Source organism: Uloborus diversus, chromosome 2, assembly GCF_026930045.1.
Source record: "Uloborus diversus isolate 005 chromosome 2, Udiv.v.3.1, whole genome shotgun sequence".
NCBI classification, from domain to species: Eukaryota; Metazoa; Arthropoda; class Arachnida; order Araneae; family Uloboridae; genus Uloborus; species Uloborus diversus.
Genome location: NC_072732.1, coordinates 117,531,712 through 117,547,875, shown reverse-complemented (window position 1 = coordinate 117,547,875; position 16,164 = coordinate 117,531,712). Strand labels below are relative to the sequence as shown.

The 16,164-nt window shown below is 31.0% G+C and overlaps 1 protein-coding gene across 1 annotated transcript in view; it reads left to right on the top strand.

Annotated features, from left to right (window-relative positions):
- Positions 1-1,378: 1,378 nt before the first annotated feature.
- Positions 1,379-16,164, top strand: part of LOC129217276 (RNA-binding protein 33-like) — a 31,511-nt gene continuing 16,725 nt past the window's right edge. Inside the window, exons 1-2 of the mRNA XM_054851546.1 lie at positions 1,379-1,506; positions 15,757-15,830. Of these exons, the coding sequence (XP_054707521.1) occupies positions 15,794-15,830 (37 nt within the window). The 5' untranslated portion in view covers positions 1,379-1,506; positions 15,757-15,793. The remainder of the gene's footprint in view (positions 1,507-15,756; positions 15,831-16,164) is intronic.

The window sequence follows — 16,164 nt, the reverse complement described above, 5'->3', positions numbered from 1 at the left end:
AATTTAATTTTCGAAATTTGTTTCCAGAATCTCCATTTAAGTCCCACGAATTATTACTGTCATGTACGTGAATAAGTACTTAACAATTAAATTTATTACTAGTCTTTATTTAAACTCAAAAAATGATATCGCTTTGTTTATTTCAAACATTTTTTCAATTATTTAATTAATATTATAACTTATAAGTTACTTTGTATCAGAAAATTTTAATTTTTAAATTTGTTTTCTGAATCTCTAAGTCCACGAGTCGTCACTGTCATGTACGTGAATAAATACTCAAAAAAAAAAAATCCAATTCTAAATTTCCCTACACCTTTAAACGAATGCGGAAATCCACAAACGAATCCACAAAATATATCCAGTCTCCTTAAACGACTTCAAACCGGATAATGAGACAACCGGATAAACGAGATATATCGTGGGGGAAGAAAAAAAAACATTTCTTTCACTTCGCACAACCCGGCAACTTTGTGTTTTTGTTTATCTGTATACTAATTGCATCATTATTAAAATGCTATAAATACTGTTTTTAAAAAGAAAGATTCAAAAGCAAAGTGTTATTTTATCCTGGACGTTGCCAAATACGACTATTTCATTCCACTTCCGTCCTTTCTTCAAGATTCACTTTCCTCCTTTTAGCATCGTAACAATTTTCCTGCCATCCGAAAGACACACACTACCCCCTTCCCCCGCCATTGTTGACGTTCCATTATTCTTATTAACTTTATTGTAATTTTCGAATGAGAGAAAGAGAGAAAAAAAAAATTCCAAGCAGAGATGTTGTTGGAAAGAGTAAACTAAAACGCTTGAACGGTCACACCTCACACTGTCCAATCATCAAAGCTGACCCGATTCCGTTAGGTATTTTTAGTTTAGCTGAAGAAGAAAGAAAAAGCAGCAATAACAATAAAAAAGAAGTTTCGGAATTAAAAAAAATCAATAAAAAAAATCAGCTAGAAGAAAGGAGAACTAGGTCTTTCTCTCCCTCTCTCCTGTTAGATGCATCGAGCGAAAACTGAGACCGAAGTATGTAAAGGAAGAAGTAGGAAGGATTTGCATGGGCGATCACATGCTACTCGCAGAAATCTTTTCTAGCTTCGGGCCAACCACACTCGAACACAAAATACGGAGGACCAGTTCAAAGTAGGCTAGTAAGAGCCTGCTCCGCCCCCTCTTCCCCCGTTCATCGTCTGCTGTTGAGTGAACGACCTGTTGCATTCCCCCCCCTTTGCCGAGTGACGTCAACAGGTAAGCCTATTTTTGGTTGGCGGGAAGGGGTTCCAGAGAATAGCTTTTCCCCCCCCTTTCGATATAAAGCAGCGTTAGTTTTAGTTTGCGAGTTCAGTTCTGTTCTAACATCCGTAGCTTTTGGTTGACTTCTCTGTTTTTTTGAGTGCAACGTGTTTCGCCTCTGCTTGGACTTACTATTTACATTTTTCTTTTTTTCCGGTCCGTACCACCTTCTATATAAAGGCTGAGCCTGCGGCCGGCCAAGGATTTAAACAGGTTGGTATAAAATATTTTTCACATTGCGCTTATTGGTGGAAAAATTTAACTCCACATCATGTGGCTGCAACATATGAAAAAAAAGAGGGAAAGTGGTCAAAGAAATTATACGTTTAGTGTAAAAAGTAGATATTTTTACAACAAAAAAAAAATTAGCTTTTATATGAATATTAGTATTAAAAATGTGATTTTTTAAATTTCATAGTGGTACTGAAGTTATGCAACTTGATACGCGCTCCTTCCCGAAGTTCAATTACATTTACGTAAACATAAAAGCAATCGTAGTACAAAAGCTTTAAAGTTAAAAGTAAATGTACAATTTTGTTTTGAAAAAATATCTTCTTAGAAAACATTTATTCAAAGTCTTTATTAGTATTTTCCCACCCTGTTGCTGATTCAGAGTTGTATTTGTTTTATTTCTACTACTTCCTACTAAAACATTAACTCAAATTGCACAAAAAAAAAAAAAACTGTACGTGAATCGAAAGTTAGTGTTCAACGATCAGCGATTTCCCGCACAAGCAGTCCGATACTTCTAAAAACGCGCGCGTGAGTTAGTTTCGGTTTCTGTTTTAGTGGGAGAAAAAACGCACCCATGGAAAGCAATCGAGCTTTTACTAACGCGTTTTGCGTTCTTGATTTCTGATTTTTTTTGTTTAGTGTTTGATGCTATATGTAAAAAACTTTACTTGTATTTGCGAAATAGTAATATTTTAGCGAATCTTATAGCAGTATTTATGACATACGCACAGTTCATAATATAAACACGAAAACTTTTTGTTTTATAATAACGTATTTAGATGGAAAGTGAAAATAAATGTTCAAATCATTCATTAGTTAAATGTTTTATTGTTTTCAGTGAAAATTTCTGCGCAGTTTAAACATTTAAATATTAATATTTCGGATAAAAACAGCCGCTATCAGCGTTTGAAAATTTTCCCGGCTGTGAGTAGTTTCAAATGCGTTTTTGCAACTGCAAATTATTCCTTATAAGCAAAACAGGTTTGTACTATTTTTTTAACTACCTAAGACACTTTCTTTGCTATACTAAATAATTGGATTTTAAAGTTTATAAAAAACCCGAGTGCATTTATATTTTTAAATCAATATTAAACAAAACTTGAACATTATGAATTTTGACTGAAATTATGTATAACATTTTAAACATTTCAAATCGGATAAATTACTTAAATCTCTAGGTAAATAATATAAAAGGTTGACACATTTAAAATTAGTCAGAAACTTTAGTGCATTTTCATAGAACCAGTTTTTAATCAATCGTGGCTAATTTCAACAAAAGAAAAGTAAAGTAAAAAAGAAGAAGATAGACAACTAAATGTGTTCAATAAATAAAAAATAAAATAGAAACTATCGTAACGGAATATTGTATTCAAAACAACTAAGAAAAAATAATATTTCATGTCTAAAAACTTAGCTCAGTATTTTTAATATACATAACAATTTTAAATTGTTATGCATATGTTAAGAAGTATTTTAGCTATTTGACGTGACTAATGTAATGAATCTTGAGGAAAAAATCGTTCTTAAAAAAAAAACGAATATTTTGATTATGTCACTAAAGTAATAACCTAATTAATAATGAAAGTCACTAAAGCAAAAAGAATATTATAAACTGCAAAACAAACTTTCGTCAGTTCGTTCTATCGCTTAACAAAAATTGTTAATCATATGTTAAATTCAACTACAAAACATAAATGCGAGAAAAGTTCCCTTAAAAAAATTAAAATATGATTTAAAAGAAAAAGTAAAAATATCACTTTCATTTCCAAGAGTTAAGAGGGTACAACGAGAATACATTTAAAAACGGTAACCACTAAGTTTTGAACCGTTCAAAACTACGTACATCCACTTGTTGGATGGAAAGAGAAAGAAACGAAAAATACATCAATAATTACGCGTAGAGCCTTATATAAGGTTACAAATGTGACTAAAAAATATGTTTCATTAAGAGAAAAATTAAACAGAACTACTACAGAAAATAACGAGTATATATTTTTACATAGCAAGGAATATTATTTTTCCAAATGTTCATGGTTAAAACAGCAAGCTTATTTTGTTTTTTTGCCATAAGTCTGATAGCTTCCAGAAAATCAGTTGCCTTCCATATATGACTCTTGTGTAGAAATGCGCTAAAATTGTTTTGATACGTTGAGAAAATTAAAGCCACTGCTATTACGAATGTATCGATATTAGAAGTAGTTTTTCCTTCATCTTGGATTCAAACAGTAATTATGGCGTCTGTTCTGCATCTGTATACATGTTACTGTGAACGACCAAAACCTGGTGACTGCCGACACTTGCCGGTGAATATCAACATTCACATACCAAAGACATTGGCGAAAAGCCGAATTTTTCCAGTGAATCATCAGTGAATGTTCACATTCTTCAATTTTGCATTCTTCAATTCACAGTTGCATATACACAAGTGAGAAACATAAAAAAAAAAAAAAAAAAGAAGAAGAAGAAGAAGAAGAAGAAGAAGAAAAGCGTTTTTATGATGTAAATTTTTGTTGATATTATTATTCTTAAGGTATTTACAGAACACAGAAATCAATCCCAAGTCACTATGATAAAAGAACCGCATCATTGAGCTTTGATGTATTTTAAAATGCGAAGTTTAAAAGACTAACGGCTCTCTAAACATTCTTGTTTTTGCGATAGAACTACTGTAAAATTAATTTTAAAAATGACAGCTTTGAATTTTTTTTTTTTTTTTTTTTTTTGTTACTGAAAATTAAATGTTCCTGAAATTATTGAAAGTACGCCTATCTAACAGAGATACGTCTTGATAAGATTTAAAATTTTTTAAATAATGCGGACACTAACGGGACATTTTTTTTTTGTTCGCAATAGAGGGGTGTCCGCAGGACAAGGGTTTAATAATGTTATTTGCTTTGGAATCGGGGAATTAAAAATTTTCCGCATAAGAGGGGTGTCTACGTTTGAGGGGGTGTTCGTTAGGAGAGGTTTTATTGTAGTAAAAAAAAGTAAAATTTATACAGTTAACCGAAATAAAGTGTTTTCCAGGCTTTCCTTATTTTATCCAAAAATGAAAAAAAAAATCCTGAGCTCATATACGCGTGTTAAAAATGATGCCTCTTAAATTAACTATTTTTTAAGTGAAATTTTAGTTAAGAACTTAAGTTCAACATCCGAAAGAAGTTGTGCGCGCAGCTTAAAGCACCATGCAATTAGTTTTTAATCAGAGCTTCAGCCCGAGGAAAAGTTCAGGGATAATATGAAGTAACATGTTTAGAAAAATATAACCAGTACTTACAATCGTACTAAGATTTTTCAAAAGTACTTTGATAGATTAAACTTAAAATTTTGCTTCCGTGATAGAAATATTGTCTTGATGAAATTATATGTAACTGCCTTGATAAAAAAAAATTAAAATTTCTTCTCAAATTGACGAGACGAACAATTTAAGCGTCTATATTTCCTAATTTAAAATTATAGTATAACATGTATAAAATTAATACCTACAATTTTAACCAAAAGAAGTTCTTTATTGGTGACTGGAACCCTGTAAAATGAATTGTAATAACAATATCTGAGAAGAGTATCAAAATAGATATAAAAAAAAAATTCAACATAAAAATTAACTTAAGGTGATAAGAAAAAGATTTTAAAACATGAACCTTCATTTAAATATTTAGTATAGTATTTATAGAGAACTAAACTAAATGTTTTTTTTTTAACTTCGCAACTGATATTTGACCTATGTTTCAAATTTAGGAGTATTCTAAAATGCCTACATTTCCTGCTTTTCCCGTCATGGCGCTGTTCTCATAGAAGAGTCATCTATCTTCTCGATTAATAACCCCCCCCCCCCTCCTCCCAAAGAACTTCGATCTCATTTCTTCCGTTGCACGAAGAAATTTCACTCTCATAAAAAAAATTCACTCTTAAAAAAAAAAAAAGAATACCGACAACAAGAAAGCAATTTATTTTCACTTTCGAGTTAATAATCTTCCAAGTCATTCTCAGAACAATCGTAGCGTATTTTTGTGTAGTTTGTTCCACAACCAGAACGTAGTTTTTTGAATACTACTGGAGCGAAAGTTTAAAATATGAATGAAAAATAGATTTTTAAATTTTGAAATGTTTGCTGTTTTTCAACTCTTCTAAAAGGTATTGAAGAGTTGAAGAAAAAACCTCATTTTTACATTTGTGTAGCTGTAACACTTAATACTATTCTATTCTAACAAACTTTATTAAAACCAAAACGCAAAAATAATAAATACATAAATAAAATGCAATACTTGTTTTTTCGCATTATTATTTTTAATGTTAACAAAATTTACAAATAATTTTAACCTGCGAACTTGGACGGTAAACGAAAATATTGACTCGTACACAAAAACTCTTACATTTCTGATTTTATCAAGAATAATACGATGCCTAATAATTCATATTTTCTTCATTATTTTTATCAAAATAATAATAATAATAATAATCTTGATGCTTGCTGACTTTTTAATATAAAGAAACTTTTTGTTAGATTGAATCAGCTGTTTGTTTTAGTTGAACAGTCTTTGTTCATTACCACCAATGAATCAGAAGTTTTTGGAATGTAATTCTAGGTAAGTTAATGCAAAAAAGTTAAACCTTTCAATATAAAAAAAAAACGTGTAACAGTACAAAAATAAAATATTTGAAAGGTAAAATATGCCCTCAACGTTTAGGGTTTATCTTCTTTCCCATTAAAATGTAACGTAAAATAAAATAAAATTTAAATATTGGTTAGAACTGTATTATTAAATTTATATAAAATAATAACAGCGATGATGACAAAGCTTAAAGGACTACTGGGAAACATCAGCAAGCTTTTAATTTTTCATTTCAATATTGTTTACTTTTTTTTCTCTTGAGAAAAATTTAATTCAAGTGATTATTTCATTGAACTAGAAGCTAATCAAACAAATTAGAAAAATCAGCTCTTTTTCAAAATAACATTTTTATCGTAGAAGTAAAAATGTAATTCATTTAGAAAATCGTAGACAGAAATATTTTTAAAAAGTTTTAAAACATATAACGTAGCTCCGATCGATCAGAGCTACGTTGATCGATCTAATTAATCGAATTTTATGCATTTCTGCTCGTAAAATTTAAGTAAATAACAAACTCGAGTTCATACCTTGTAAGTTTTTCAATATGTATGTGCATCAATCCATAGTTTTTATCGTGATATAACATTCTTGAAAATGTCGACAAAGTTAAATTTTACCGAATCGTTTAAGAGCGCATGCGCATCTGCAACTGTAGATTTCAAAGCGTTATTAAATATCGAATTGATAAATCAACTCGATCGGTTAGCATATTTTAACCGATTAATAGGAAAATGTAATTGATATGACGGCATGAACTACCTGTTTCTATAGTAAAAAAATAAATAAATAAATGTTTAAAAAACATCGATATGTTTATAATAACTAAACTACCTTCTTGTTTTCAAATATTTTATACAGAACATGTTAATTAAAGTCCCCTAAAGAGAATGAGAATTTAGATTTAAAACAACGGGTGAGTTAAAAAGCATTTAATGATGGGAAGAAATGCTGTTAATGTCGGGAAAAATTGAGTTGCGAAAACTATGCCTTAGCAGCGTTTTTTTTTGATGGTCTTCCAGATGCTATGCATTTTAAGGTTTAAAGCTGTGAGGGTTTTCTCTTTTTCGGAAATATATTTAAAAACTGCCAATTTTGAGTAATGTAATGCTTTTGCTATTTTTCTCTTTGAACCACCTTCATTAAAATTAAAAAAAAAAAAAAAACTCAAGCATAGAGAAACGCACACTGCATCTTTAATTCTTACGTTCTTTGATTCTTACGTAAATACATCATTAATGCAATGTCCAATATGTTGAAAGTCTACCGTTTTATACACTAACTATACACATCGAGCTGGAACTTGGGTAACATTTTTTAATCCTTAGTTGTGCAGATGGGCATGCGTTCAGTAATTTAACGGTAAAATTTAACGCTATGGAAATACTTACAAGATTGTTATATTACAATAAAAAGATATGGATCAATGAAAAAATTTATAACTTGCAAAAACATTTGAAATGAAATCAAGTTTTGTATCTTACTAAAACTTCACAATAAAAAAAATGATACAAAACACAGACGCAGGTGTTGATATGACAGGTACAGCATGGTATAGGTTGGATATATTTTTAAAAAAAAGTACTGTTTATAATCATGTTTCAGTCGCCTTCACATGTAAGTCATACGCTCGTTTTGAAACAGAAAAATTTGCCAAAACAAATTATATCCATAAAAGTAGGAGTATATTTCCTGGGAGTTGTTACCAAATTATTTACCAAGACGTCGACTAATTAGAGAAACTAATCCAAGATAGTCACCCAGCGGCCTTCGTGTGACCAGCAAATGAGCAGCTAAGCACAGAATTACACTTTCCAGAAATTTCGAATCTCTTGATGAATGACACTAACCACATTTTTATTTTGTGTGTTACATATTTAAAAAAAGGGGGGGATGGGGGGCTTTTGTAATTTAGTTTTAACTTGGGGGGGGGGGGGACAAAAAGCGATGAAAAGTGTTGCAGCATTCAGCAAGTCAACATGTGTAACCTATGGAACAAACAAAAACTTTTCCATTTTCCTTTTTGGAATTCGTATAGAAAGAACTTTCTGTTGCCAATTTATCTAAGAGAAAAGTTTTGAAACTTTTTTTTAAAATTACGAATTGTATATTCCCTGCAGATGTGCTCATTCAAAACTCGGGCTACTCTATTATTTTTTTTTTCTTTTAATTTGGCCTTAATCGCTTATGATATTACTTTAATGGGATCCTCATTTCCAAAGTTGTGCAAAAGAGCGAAAGTAAATTTTTGTACCGTGACGGAAACTCTTTAGGTACAAATTTAGAAGTGAGAATGATTTGTAACATTATCTAGCTTTCTCTCTCTCTCTCTCATTTGATTTAAGCTCCAAAATATTTCAAACATTCTTGTATAATGGTTAAAGCAAATAATTCAAAATAATGTACGTTACGTTTTTTACATAAATAGAAAATGATTAACTATTTTATACGTATCAAAGTTATTCTCTAGAACTCTTCGGTCATGTTTCAATAAAAGCTAACTATTGTGTGTGTGTGTTTTTTTTTTTTTTTCTTTTCTTTTCTTTTCCCCTTCCTTCCTTATTTTTGCCTAAGTTTTAAAACCCAGCATATTTTTTTCAATAGATGAAAATACATGTGCAATGAATCACAAAGCTTGGAACTAAGCTACAAAAAGAAACAAAAAGAGAAGTTAAAGAAATAAGGAAAAAAGAAAGGAAAATCCTCGCAGTTTAAAACTTTAAAACTGGGTAAATTAAAAACGCATTAAATAGGAACAATATTTTACAAAGATACTTAATTTTAGCAGTAATGTACCGAAAAATTTAATTTTACCAGTGCAAGTTATGGGTGCTTTGTACCTGTATTAAGTCCACTCTAGTTCAGATACTGAAAGTATTTAATTTCTGAAACTGAAAGAAAGTAGCGCATTGCAATCGTCTAATTTATAAAATCAAGTTGTTTTTCACTTTTTAATCGTTGCTAAACAAAGGGGAAAAAATTGTAATGTGAAACAATTAAGAAATAAAGTAACATTTTTCACGCCAATAATCATTAGAAACAAAACCCTTTGCGGATCTGAATAACTTTTCCCCCCTTTTCTTTTAAGAACAAAAAACTAAAATTATACTCAAGAACTCAGTGATGTAAGAATTGAATCCTTGTGCTTGAAAAGTGAAAGAAAATAAAACAACGTAAATGGGTACAAGAAACTGCATACACGTATTTCGGGGTTACAAGAAATCCATTTTTCAATACAAAACACGTGCATGCAGTTTCCTGAAACATATGTACGTTGTTTTATTTTATTTTACCCTTGTTGCTTTGTCGCTTTATATCATGCTTGTCTTCTTTTTTTTTGGGGGGGGGGGGGGTAAAAGTTTAAAGTTTCATCCAAAAGCGTTACTGTTAAATATTTCAACTGATCAAAAACCACCCTAAAGCAATTACTTTGAATTTTTTTTTCTTTTAATTTATTACACTTACTCTGCCGCTGAAGGTTAGGTGAAGCTTTTGTCAAGTTGTGTGTTTTATTGTCAATTGGCAACGAAAATGAAATGCCGATTCCGGTTTCAGTTCGACGATATTTCGCGCAATCCCGGTAGAACTGACATACAAATTGCAGCTACATTTATATGAACTTTTATGAAACAAATTTTTTTGCATCGACTGGCCATGAACTAGGGGTGCAAGCACTTAAAATGCTTCTCTGCTCACTTTAAAGCACCGTTATATTTTCGTTTTGTTTGCGCGTTCCATTAAGCTTTTGCTGCAGCAATTTTAGATCTCAGATAAGTACAAAAACAACAAGTTTCTTAAAGTTATTCACCATATTCACAACTCTTTATAAGTGGGAGAAAGTTTCTAAGAATTCATAAAAAAAGACCCTAACAACTCATTGAGAAAAAATATGTATTTCGGAAACATTGATTCCAACGCCCGTGAACATAAGTACCCATTTCCTTAAAAAAAAAATATAAATAAATTTTTTGACTCGAAAAAAATAAATTCATTTTATGTTTCACAAAAACCTTCAAAATTGCATGTAGCACACGTAAAAAATCAGACCAATATTCCTGAAATTCTATTACTCATCATTTTACAACACTAGAAAATATGACGGGTAAAAATTGCTTCTACATTTGAACGAAGCAGTTGCCCATTTAGTGATATTTTGATCGCTGAAATTTTAACCCTAACTCCAGTGGATTAACCCTAAACTCCAGTAGATAGCATTCATTGTTGACCACTTTTTCGTTTTTTCATTCCCCTGAAATGACAGTCTTATCAGTAAAACAGTTAAGTGACCGGATCCAGTTTAGTCTTGTCACAATAGAGCCTTTCCCCTCATTTTAAACATTACCAAAAATATTATCAAATTATCCTACCGTGGTGCGAGTCTCACTGTTGATGACATCAGGAGCGTTACTCGATCATTGGCTATTATATATATGAGGATATTTTTGCAAAACCCCGCTTAGAAATACGTTTCGCTCAAGACTATTTTAAAATACATTTTTAAAACTGTATTTCATAGACAAAAATATCTACTTGAATCTCAATCTTTAAATTCACACCGAAGAAATCACATGAGCGTTAAAGTCGGAAATTCATTAGATATAAGTAATCAAACGGTGTTCAAAATAGCAATAGTTCAAAGGGATTTCAATATTTAAATCAAACCCTTCAGTGTCTCACATTTTATATATTTTGATGATACTTAATTGATAACTCTCGATAACTGAAGCTAAAATTTTCATCCATAAAAAATAATTGCATTTGCTCCTAATTGTGTAGAAGATTATCGTTTGCAAAGCTTTAAAACCATCCAAGCAATGAACAAGACAGCGGTTAAGAGTTATATTATTGCTTCTTAAATTAGAACAGCGGACAGTGTCTTTCCCTTGCACCCATTTTTATTTATAGAGGGTAGAGTGAGGAACGTAAACAAAATAGAAAACTCAGCCGAAGAAATCCATTGAACCGTTAAACTTAGATGTCCCTGTTTTACTTTCCTGTTTATGGTGGCAATCAACAATGCAGTTTGGTTGGTTGCTTTCTTGTCTGTCTCTTTTTTTCTACTTCTTTCAATCGGCTTTCACTAGCTTTGCATTTTTTTTTTTTTCTTTCAAAGCTTTCTTCTCCCATCAGACATAGTTTAATCAATGGTTTGCTTAGCACTTTCTAGTTATTTCCCCCTATTTTTTATATTCTTTGAGAGCAATGGAATGTAAATTACAGTGGAATATCTTTCCTCTAAGAAACTATTTTTAAATTTGGAAAACAACCGCATAAAATGGAGTCCTACTTACCAGCGAGTTTTAAACATCAGGAAATTTCTAATTTCGTCGATTCGCAAAAAGATCAAAAGATTAAAAAGGATTGCTCTTAATTATGCTTTATCCGGAAAAAGGAAATGGTATAAATTCTCACTGATGGGCATAGTTTTGCGAGGAAAAGAATTCACAATTAATTCGGTTCCGTTACAAAAAATTTTCTTCCGTAATATTGACTGTTTTACCTTCCTTTTTTGATGGATTAGTTTATGAGTTTAATTATGCACACATGTATCATTTTTAATAGGATTTCGAATTTAAAAAATACTGAAATTTTATTCTGTTAGTTATTAAATTGTGCCGAGCGAGCAGAAATGGTGGACCTAATTTCAAAAAAATAGTATTTTAGAAAACTCTGCACTTACTACAATCAAGTGATACATGAATGTAAAGAGAAATGCGCCAAGTTTTTTTTTTTTTTTTTTCAGTAACAAATGAGGGAGTGAGAAGCTAAGGGATGTAAGCGCCAAATGGGGTGGTTTACTTCAGTCAAAAGTACTACTTTTAGTTTTAGTCATTGAAATGGATAGAATGAGCAAGAAAAAAATAACATGGAACTAGAAAATACTTTCATTTTCCGAACAGTTTTTTTTTAATTAATTTTTTTAAATGTCCGATTTTTCAAACAAGGCGTGGTCTTTATGACGTCACAAATGATGCACTTTGCCGCATCTTTCTACTACGTTTCCACGTTGTGATAATCAAGCAGCGAATCTGTAATCCAATCTATTCCACACATTTTGTAGCATCACTCTATCAAATGGTTCGTAATGCTTTAAAATGTTGTAGTATCTCTCTGTAAAAGGTTCGTACTTTTGTAATGCTGCATAAATGCATCCTTGGTGTTCTTGTAGTGTTTTCTGCATCGGTGGTTCATAAACATTTCCTTTAACGGAATCGAAGAAGAGTAATCACACGGCGTGCGGTATGAATTTGACTACAAATTAGATGTAATCTAAAGCACATGGCTCACACACTAAACATTTGTAATTAAAAACGAAAACTTAGTACATTTCTCTTTAAATTCATGTATGACTTATTGTATACGTACAGAAGTTTCGAAAATATATTTTTTGGAAAATTTTCAATTATTAAAGCAAATGTTTTTTATTTCGATTGCCTCAGCAAGTTACTTTTTAGCGGTCATTTCGTTTGTAAATATTGATTCGTCTATAAAACGGTATTACATTCCAATTTCGTTTAAAAAATTTTTGGTTGTAACTGGGTAAAAAAATGTTTTGATGATATTTTAAAAATAATTCTAAATATTTTCAATAGTATTTTAACTCCTCAAAGAAATTGTATTTTCTCAGACTATAAATCAAAAAATGAAGCTCATATATGATACCCGGTTAAACATGTTAACGAAGGGAAGAAACAGGTTTCAGGCTTCTGATAATGGTTCTCGACGTATAACAAAAACCTCTTTACAGAAATTTACGAGGTTGTAGGAAAACGAATCAAAGAGAGAGAAAGTAAGATGCTTACGGAACATTTTATAATTTCGGCATTTTTCCATTTTAAAGTAAAATAAGGATTGTGATCACCTATAGGTGATATTTATAAGGGGATGTTTTGTATATTATGTTATTGGAATGCGCTTTTTTTGAACGTCCGAACGTGTTTACTTGAACGTTGTTACTATAATTAATTAATAAATAAATAAATAAATAAAACATTTTTCGTACATGAAGTGTTGCAGGTAGTTCTATCAAAGATAATGTAACTTCAAAATGGCAAAGCTTATTTCCGTGAAGATAATTTTTTCCCTCATTTTTACTTATTTTGTTTAATGCCAACGAATTGAAATCAACAGTATTTTTTAATCCTTTCCGGGAATCTGACTTTTTTTTGTTCAGAATTTTCAACCTTACGTTCTCATGATTTTTTTATGTTACTTTTTGTTTTAAATTTTATTTATAGTAGTATTATTATTGTTACTACGAGTTTGGAAATGAAGCGCGAAAATCATTCCAAATAGTGCTGTAATATCATTTTAGTTTAAAAAGGGGGAAGGAGCGGAATTTTTGCTGGATAATAATTTAATGCATTTATTCTAGTCTGGAATATGTATTCTCAAAAATTTAGTGGAGTAAAAGAAAGTGATTTCATGGAACTTCGATAAAATGATGAACCGAAAAAACATCGAATACTAGTTTTACAATGTGGGAATACAAAAAAGGTTGAAACAACCCTAAAATTATTGTATTTATTCTCCCCCCTCCCCGCTCCACACGGCGAAAACTATCATTTTCTTTGACACAATGGAGCCCAACCCTCGAAGCTAACACATGTGGAAAGTTGTTTTGTTCAATGTTACGAATCGAAAACTACGATTAAATACAATGTCACATACTTGGAGACATTTTTCTTATTTTTCAGAAATTGAGTTCTGGAAAACATGCAAAATTCGTATTAACAGGATAAGCATCAAGAATAACAATATACAAGCATAACAATATTTCTAGCTGGTTTTATTCCTAAACCAGCTCAGTAAATGAATTTTCAAAAGTGTTTTTCCTTTCTAATTTGATACTGTCGACACTACCATGCCACAAAGCGATTTGGAACGAATTTTTCTCAACTAGGCTGAAAACCGCTACCAAAAAAATCCCCCCTTTTATTTCAAAACCAACTCAATCCATGAATTTTCAAAAGTGTTTTTCTTCCTAATTTTATACTTTCTGGACGATATTGTTACGCCACACAACAGAACGAATCCGAAAACCGCTTCCGAAAAATTCGTTTTATTTTAAAACTAGCTCAATCCATGCTTCTGCCATATGGCAACTGAAAAAAAAAAAACGTACGAGTAACATCTACAACTTTATTGTATTAAATTGTTTAATAAACTAGCATTTTTGACTGTACAGGCTAGCCGCTTGTAGATGGAATGAAATTGGGATACCACATGAATAGAAAATTAAAAATTAAAAAAAAAAGGTGATTTTCTTCAAAACCAGCTCAATCCCAATTATTTTTATGGGTAAATAATTGAACAATAATGCTAATTTAAAAAATAAAACAAAAATAAAGTCACACGCCAAATGTTATTCAAAGGAATTAAAAGAATTCGGAAAAATTAAATGGGAAAGGCACGAAATATGTTTTGTCTCTCCTGTAAGATTTTAAAAAATTTGACTGATTAAAAATTATAATAAATTTAATCAAATCCAAATTTTAAAATTAGGTTTCGATATAAACTCGATACAAACGCCTCATATCAGGATTAGTCATACCATTAGTCATTGGAAAAAAATCACTTAATGACACATTGGCTGAAATCTAAGTGTAATAATGAAAAAAAAAATAGTAGCAATTAAAAGAGCATAGTAAAACATGTTTCTGGACGCATAAATTATTTGCCCTCGTGTCCTCGTCGTCGAAATATGAAGTCTTGAAGTCTGCCAAAATTCGAAGAAAAGTCGCCTTTATCGAGTTTCGATGAGTAATGGAAGATATCTTTCACATGCCTCCCAGATGGATGTCCTGCCACGTGTGAACGTTGAAACCACGTGGTACTTTCAATTTCTAACCAAGAATTTAAATTTGATACTTTTATCAAAATTTGGGCAGATTTTATAACTATATCTCGATAACGGGGCACGACGGCAAAAAATGTTTGTGTCAAAAATTGTCTCAATATGCTCTTTTGATCGCCACCTATTAATTTTTTTTTTAATTAATTTTTTAGCCATTTCTGAAATTCTTTTGGTTGACTGATAACAAAAGAGTCACAAGTAAGCTTACTTAAAGAAAAACGTAGGCTGAAAGAGCGTGAGTTGTAAAAACTAATGCTCATACAATAGTGTAGAAGCAGGGACGTGCACAGGGTGGGGGTGGGGGAGAGAGAAGGGGCGTCTGTTGGCCAGGGTCCGAACCTGAAGGGGGGGGGGGCGAGATTTTCAAAATGAGAGGTGAAATATGTGTAGGGATGTAGAGGTAAACAATATGGAGGGGACCATAAAAATCATTTGTGACGGGACCCAATTTTTCAGTGAACGCCCCTGTGTAGAAGCATGAATACAGTCTTTCGAAAGTAATAAAATAGAATTGCAAATTAAAAAATCTTATCAGAAAAATCAGAAAAAGAAATAAGCAAGTAAATGGAGAAATTTAACTTGGAAACGCTGAATAATTACCAAAGATATATTTTATCAAATGTTTTTCAGGATTTTTAAATAATGATGTAATTTTTAATTTGACATTTACATTTTATTGTTTTATTAATTATTTTATAATTATTATTTATTTACTTTTATTTATTAACTAATAATGTTTCAAATATCTTTTTTTAATTGCAGTAATTCCATGAGAAACTAAACCAGAAACTTCAGAATCATGAAGTTAGCATGGATGTTTTGCCTCCTTCTAGCGGGTAAGCATTATTGTTTTCTAAAGCTTTCAACTCTAAAACGCATTTGTTTTGTTGAATTTAAGATGACGTGGTGTAACAAAAATTCATTATTTGCTAGAAAATATTTCAAGATGGAATGTTAAGTACAAAAATAGTAGAAAATCGGCAAGACAGTAAGAATATTCACGAAAAAGAATACAGTGCAGTAAATTGCAACCGCTTAAACAGTTAAAAAGAAATAACTGTATAGTGAAAAAAGTCTTTTAAAACAGTTTTTGAACTGATGACTTAAATCACGAAAAACCTCGAAAACCTGCATTGTTTGAGAAAAATTTCAAAAGCCGAAAATCCAAAT